The 7,500-nt window shown below is 52.8% G+C and overlaps 1 protein-coding gene across 1 annotated transcript in view; it reads right to left on the bottom strand.

Annotated features, from left to right (window-relative positions):
• Positions 1-7,500, bottom strand: part of LOC139224721 (A disintegrin and metalloproteinase with thrombospondin motifs 2-like) — a 30,601-nt gene that overhangs the window by 22,578 nt on the left and 523 nt on the right. The window contains exons 2-4 of the mRNA XM_070856018.1: positions 2,218-2,499; positions 1,821-2,064; positions 1-386 (exon numbers count right to left, since the gene is read on the bottom strand). The exon at positions 1-386 is cut by the window's left edge and continues 24 nt beyond it. Of these exons, the coding sequence (XP_070712119.1) occupies positions 1-386; positions 1,821-2,064; positions 2,218-2,499 (912 nt within the window). The remainder of the gene's footprint in view (positions 387-1,820; positions 2,065-2,217; positions 2,500-7,500) is intronic.

The raw sequence follows: 7,500 nt of genomic DNA, 5'->3' as shown, positions 1-7,500 counted from the left end.
GACAGACGTGTCATCCATGTTGGACACCTGTCCCGTGTAGAAGCAGTTGGCGTCTTCTATTGGCTGAGAGTGCTTCTGTCCTGACTCCTGCCACTCCATCGTGGCGGCGGGGGCGACCAGGAGAGAGTTGGGACACAGCCGCAGGTGGAGCTCCTGCCCAAACACCGTCACGTTGTAGAAGAGCTCCTCCTCCTCAGCCCTGTAGTCCCGCCCCCTGCAGCCCCGCCCCGTCTGATTGGATGGTGGCGCATCCTCTGTATAATGGGCGTGTCTTTTGTTGCGGCGCAGGCGGTGGGTGGAGACTGACGCTGACAGGAAACGTCCCTCTGAGTCGGTTCTGATTGGATGAACGACACTGAAGTCTGACAGGACCTGATGGAGAGAATCTGAGAGGGAAAGAAAAGAACTTCATGTTTCTTCACCGCCAAACTTCTGTTTTAAAAACAGGCATTTACACTTTAAAATCCCTGTTTTAGTGAATGTAGTCTGGTGTGTGTGCTGTTTGTGGTTAAACCAAAAGGATCTTCCAGGTCTCTCTCTGTAGGGATCCTTTCCATGATGCTGTCACACACTTAGAATAACACTCTGAGCCTGTCAGTGGATCAAACAAGCTCTTTTAGTGGACCTACTGTGATCAGGTGCAGTTGTCCCAAAGGATCACGTTGCAGCCATTGCAGCCCGTTTGGTGTCTGCTGGCTGAGGTGATCTACTGGACCAGTTCCAACACTTTTACTACCTACCAGTCACTCAGACACCAGGATGAGGACAGAGAGGATCATGGGGAGAAACAGGGGAGTGTCCCTTTAACTCAGTGAGTAAAATGTTATCATCACTGATAGAGGTGAAGGACAGAGCGGACGGATCTGTTAAATGTGTTCCTGGCAGCATGAAGCTCTGTTTCCTGTCTGTGGATCAACTGATGTTTCAGACTCACAACAAAGATGATGTAGTTCATGTTCAGTGTCATGTAAAAACATGCAGATCTTTTCTAAACACATGAAGCCAAGCATGCAGAGAAAGGCTCTGCTGTTATTAAAGTTGTCAGAAATGTCAGTGGGATTTTCTGTCTTCTGAACCAAAACCTGGAGGGTCTGGACAGAGACAGCCACGAACAGTCGCTTAAATGAGTGAAAGTGTGAGTGGAGTCTGGTGGGAGAGATTAATAAACACGTCACATGTTTGAGGCAGAATGAGAAAAATCTGACAAACAGACAAAAACCCCAAAACATCTGGAACTGAGAGCCAATCAGAGCAGAGCGCCGTCCTCCTCCACACAGCAGGATTTCTGCAGAGTGACATCATCACACTGATCTCAGAGCAGCACAAACCTCAGAGAGTGTGTGTGTGTGTGTGTGTGTGTGTGTGTGTGTGTGTGTGTGTGTGTCTGTAAACAGTATCTGAAGTGATTTAACTAGGAAGGAGGCTTCTGTCTTGTCTGAGGTCAAAGGTCTCTCACACACACACACTCTCTGAGGATATGATGAAATATGATCTGAATCCTTCACATTCCCAAATGCCAGAGACGCATAAACACAAAGATTTATGGGAAAAACGTGGAGAGGAAATTTTCCTGACTCAGAGAGAGAAACAGAAGAAAAGAAGAGAACGTTCCTGCAACCACAACAGTTTCCATCTGCTGCTGGAACCAGTAGGACAGAACTGGGAACACTGGGAGACTAGGAACACTGGGAGACTGGGAGACTGGGAACACTGGGAGACTAGGAACACTGGGAGACTGGGAGACTGGGAACACTGGGAGACTAGGAACACTGGGAGACTGGGAGACTAGGAACACTGGGAGACTGGGAACACTGGGAGACTAGGAACACTGGGAGACTGGGAACACTGGGAGACTAGGAACACTGGGAGACTGGGAACACTGGGAGACTGGGAACACTGGGAGACTGAGAGACTGGGAACACTGGGAGACTGGGAGACTGGGAACACTGGGGACACTGGGAGACTAGGAACACTGGGAGACTGGGAACACTGGGAGACTAGGAACACTGGGAGACTGGGAACACTGGGAGACTGGGAGACTGGGAACACTGGGAGACTGGGAGACTAGGAACACTGGGAGACTGGGAACACTGGAGACACTGGGAGACTAGGAACACTGGGAGACTGGGAACACTGAGACACTGGGAGACTGGGAACACTGGGAGACTGGAAGACTGGGAACATTGGGACACTGGGAGACTAGGAACACTGGGAGACTGGGAACACTGGGAACACTGGGGACACTGGGGACACTGGGGACACTGGGAGACTAGGGACACTGGGAGACTGGGAACACTGGGACACTGGGAACACTGGGACACTGGGAACACTGGGGGACTGGGAACACTGGAACACTGGGAACACTGGGAGACTAGGAACACTGGGAGACTGGGAACACTGGGGACACTGGGAGACTAGGGACACTGGGAGACTGGGAACACTGGGAGACTGGGAACACTGGGAGACTGGGAACACTGGGACACTGGGAACACTGGGAGACTAGGAACACTGGGAGACTGGGAGACTGGGAACACTGGGGACACTGGGAGACTGGGAACACTGGGAGACTGGGAACACTGGGGACACTGGGAGACTGCCAGCCGATTGGTCAGTTCTGACCTTCACCTTCACTGCAGAGGTCAGAGGTCACAGCCTGGAGGACTAACCACAGAAGAAGACAGAGCTGTAGAACTGTTACTGTCCGAGGAGCCTGATGACAGCCAGCCTCCAGCCCCCGACCAGTTCCTGGTCCTGGGGGGGTCCTCAGAGCGTCTACCAGACTCCCTCTGTAAAAGGAAACCCAGTTTGTCTTCGGACCATCTCACCACCATGCCTCAACGTTCCAGAGCCAATCCGGTCCTCACAGAGCTGCAGTGACCTGTTCCTGCCCTAGTTCCTGTTCCTGTTCCTGATCCTGTTCCACGTCCTGCTCCAGTTCCAGTTTCAGTTCCTGTTCCAGTTCCCGCTGCTTCAGCAGCCTCCAGTTTCTCCAGCTCACCAGCTGTCTGATTGGGGGGCTCCACCCACTCTTACACCCCCATCTTACAGCTTGAGCAGCTACGACTACCTGCGGTAGCAGTATTGGTAGTAGTAGTACTGTTGTAGTGACAGTAGTAGTAGTATGTTGTATGGGGAGTATTTGCAGTAACAGACTCAGTAGCTGCAGTCCCAACAGTAGTAACATTTAGCAGTGGTAGTACTGCAGCATTAATAGTAGTACAGGTAGTAAGAGTTGGTGTAGCAATAGATGTAGTGACAGTAGTGTTGAGGTAGCTGTTGTAGTACCAGTGTCAGCAGTAGTACCAGGAGCACTGGTGGCATCAGTAGCAGGTCTACTGCATGTAAGAGCAGCAGTAGTACTACTGTACTTGTAGTAGTATATTACAGTATTATAATACTTCCAGTTATAGTACTTCTAAAACTTCCAGTTGAAACAGTAATAATAGTAGGAGTACTTGCAGTACTTTCCATCAGCAGCAGTGTCTCAGTGCTGTCAGTGATTAGCAGTAAGAGTAGTACTACAGTAGAAGTACTACAGTAGAAGTACTACAGTAGTAGTACTACAGTAGTAGTATAGTTGCAGTACTGTCTCACCTGTGTTGTCGCTGATGTCCACTGACAGTAAACAGTCGGTGTGCAGCAGAAACACTGTGAAGAATAATCCAACACAGAGCCCGTCCATCCTGACAGAGAGAGGGAGACAGGGGGAGAGGGAGACAGGAGGAGAGGGAGAGAGAGACACTGATAGCCAGAGAGAGAGAGACAGGCAGACCTACAGAGAGACAGACTAACTGAGAGCTGCCGACAGACTGAGCGCTCTAACAGACACTCCTCTACCCGTCTCATTATCTCCTCCCCCTGTCTCTCTCTCTCTCCTCCTCCTCCCTCCCTCTGTCTGTCTGCCTGTCTGCCGCGCCAACAGTACTAAGTAGTACTGCAGTAGTCTGCCTAAAGTAGTACTGCAGCTAAAGTAGTACTGCAGTAGTCTGCTTAAAGTAGTACTGCAGTTAAAGTAGTACTGCAGTAGTCTGCTTAAAGTAGTACTGCAGTTAAAGTAGTACTGCAGTAGTCTGCCTAAAGTAGTACTGCAGCTAAAGTAGTACTGCAGTAGTCTGCTTAAAGTAGTACTGCAGTTAAAGTAGTACTGCAGTAGTCTGCTTAAAGTAGTACTGCAGTTAAAGTAGTACTGCAGTAGTCTGCTTAAAGTAGTACTGCAGTAGTCTGCCTAAAGTAGTACTGCAGTTAAAGTAGTACTGCAGTAGTCTGCCTAAAGTAGTACTGCAGTTAAAGTAGTACTGCAGTAGTCTGCCTAAAGTAGTACTGCAGTTAAAGTAGTACTGCAGTAGTCTGCCTAAAGTAGTACTGCAGTTAAAGTAGTACTGCAGTAGTCTGCTTAAAGTAGTACTGCAGTTAAAGTAGTACTGCAGTAGTCTGCTTAAAGTAGTACTGCAGTAGTCTGCCTAAAGTAGTACTGCAGTTAAAGTAGTACTGCAGTAGTCTGCCTATAGTAGTACTGCAGTTAAAGTAGTACTGCAGTAGTCTGCTTAAAGTAGTACTGCAGTAGTCTGCCTAAAGTAGTACTGCAGTTAAAGTAGTACTGCAGTAGTCTGCTTCAAGTAGTACTGCAGTAGTCTGCCTAAAGTAGTACTGCAGTAGTCTGCCTAAAGTAGTACTGCAGTTAAAGTAGTACTGCAGTAGTCTGCTTAAAGTAGTACTGCAGTTAAAGTAGTACTGCAGTAGTCTGCCTAAAGTAGTACTGCAGTAGTCTGCTTAAAGTAGTACTGCAGTAGTCTGCTTATAGTAGTACTGCAGTAGTCTGCTTAAAGTAGTACTGCAGTTAAAATAGTACTGCAGTCCATCCATCCATCCATCCATTTTCAACCGCTTATCCGGGGTCGGGTCGCGGGGGCAGCAGTTTTAGCAGAGATGCCCAAACTTCCCGGGCCCCAGACACCTCCTCCAGCTCATCCGGTGGGACCCCGAGGCGTTCCCAGGCCAGCCGAGAGACATAGTCCCTCCAGCGTGTCCTGGGTCTTCCCCGGGGCCTCCTTCCGGTGGGACATGCCCGGAAAACCTCCCCAGGGAGGCGTCCAGGAGGCATCCGAAACAGATGCCCGAGCCACCTCAGCTGGCTCCTCTCGATGTGGAGGAGCAGCGGCTCTACTCCGAGCCCCTCCCGGATGGTCGAACTCCTCACCCTATCTCTAAGGGTGAGTCCGGCCACCCTGCGGAGGAAACTCATTTCGGCCGCTTGTATCCGAGATCTTGTTCTTTCGGTCATGACCCAAAGTTCATGACCATAGGTGAGGGTAGGAACGTAGATCGACCGGTAAATCGAGAGCTTTGCCTTTTGGCTCAGCTCCCTCTTCACCACGACGGACCGATACAGCGACCGCATTACTGCAGACGCTGCACCGATCCGCCTGTCGATCTCACGCTCCATCCTTCCCCCACTCGTGAACAAGACCCCGAGATACTTGAACTCCTCCACCTGAGGCAAGGACTCTCCACCGACCCGGAGATGGCAAACCACCTTTTTCCGGTCGAGAACCATGGCCTCGGACTTGGAGGTGCTGATTCTCATCCCAGCCGTTTCGCACTCGGCTGCAAACCGCCCCAGTGCACACTGGAGGTCCCGGCCTGACGAAGCCAACATGACAACATCATCCGCAAAAAGCAGAGATGCTATCATGCGGTCCCCAAACCGGACCCCCTCCGGCCCCTGGCTGCGCCTAGAAATTCTGTCCATAAAAATAATGAACAGAACCGGTGACAAAGGGCAGCCCTGCCGGAGTCCAACATGCACCGGGAACAGGTCTGACTTACTGCCGGCAATGCGAACCAGACTCCTACTCCGGTCGTACAGGGACCGGACAGCCCTTAGCAAAGGGCCCCGGACCCCATACTCCCGAAGCACCCCCCACAAGATGCCACGAGGGACACGGTCGAATGCCTTCTCCAAGTCCACAAAGCACATGTGGACAGGTTGGGCAAACTCCCATGAACCCTCGAGCACCCGATGGAGAGTGTGGAGCTGGTCCAGTGTTCCGCGACCAGGACGGAACCCGCATTGTTCCTCCTGAATCCGAGGTTCGACTATCGGCCGTATCCTCCTCTCCAGTACCCTGGAATAAACTTTCCCGGGGAGGCTGAGGAGTGTGATCCCCCTATAGTTGGAACACATCCTCCGGTCCCCCTTCTTAAAAAGAGGGACCACCACCCCGGTCTGCCACTCCAGAGGCACTGTCCCCGACCGCCAGGCGATGTTACAGAGACGTGTCAACCAAGACAGTCCCTGTACATCCAGAGACTTGAGGTATTCAGGGCGGATCTCGTCCACCCCTGGTGCCTTGCCACCGAGGAGCTTTCTGACCACCTCGGCGACTTCGGCTTGGGTGATGAACGAGTCCACTTCTGAATCCCCAGCCTCTGCCTCCTCAATGGAAGACCTGGCGGTGGGATTGAGGAGATCCTCGAAGTATTCCTTCCACCGCCCGACGACATCCCCAGTCGAGGTCAACAGCTCCCCACCCTCACTGTAAACAGTGTTGGTGGGGTACTGCTTCCCCCTCCTGAGGCGCCGGACGGTTTGCCAGAATTTCCTCGAGGCCGACCGGTAGTCCTCCTCCATGGCCTCCCCGAACTCCTCCCAGGCCCGAGTTTTTGCCTCCACAACCGCCCGGGCTGCAGCACGCTTGGCCTGCCGGTACCTGTCAGCTGCCTCAGGAGTCCCACGAGCCAATAAGGCCCGGTAGGACTCCTTCTTCAGCTTGACGGCATCCCTTACTTCCAGTGTCCACCACCGGGTTCGGGGATTGCCGCCACGACAGGCACCAGAGACCTTACGGCCACAGCTCCGAGCGGCCGCGCCGACAATGGAGGTGGAGAACATGGTCCACTCGGACTCAATATCTCCAACCTCCCCCGGGATCTGTGAGAAGCTCTCCCGGAGGTGGGAGTTGAAAACCGCAGCGACAGCGGGTTCCGCCAGACGTTCCCAACAGACCCTCACGATACGCTTGGGCCTGCCGAGTCTCTCCGGCTTCCTCCCCTGCCAGCGGATCCAACTCACCACCAGGTGGTGATCAGTTGACAGCTCAGCCCCTCTCTTCACCCGAGTGTCCAGAACACACGGACGGAGGTCAGATGACACGACAACGAAGTCGATCATCGACCTCCGGCCTAGGACGTCCTGGTGCCACGTGCACCGATGGACGCCCTTGTGCTCGAACATGGTGTTCGTTATGGACAGTCTGTGACTAGCACAGAAGTCCAACAACAGAACACCACTCGGGTTCAGATCGGGGAGGCCGTTCCTCCCAATCACGCCTCTCCAGGTCTCACTGTCGCTGCCCACGTGGGCGTTGAAGTCCCCCAGTAGAACAATGGAGTCCCCAGTCGGCGCACCATCCAGCACCCCTCCCAGGGACTCCAAGAAGGCCGGGTACTCTGCACTGCTGTTCGGCCCATAGGCCGAGACCACAGTGAGAGACCTGTCCC

Source organism: Pempheris klunzingeri, unplaced genomic scaffold, assembly GCF_042242105.1.
Source record: "Pempheris klunzingeri isolate RE-2024b unplaced genomic scaffold, fPemKlu1.hap1 Scaffold_50, whole genome shotgun sequence".
NCBI lineage: Eukaryota > Metazoa > Chordata > Actinopteri > Acropomatiformes > Pempheridae > Pempheris > Pempheris klunzingeri.
This window is presented reverse-complemented; position numbering and strand designations above follow the sequence as displayed.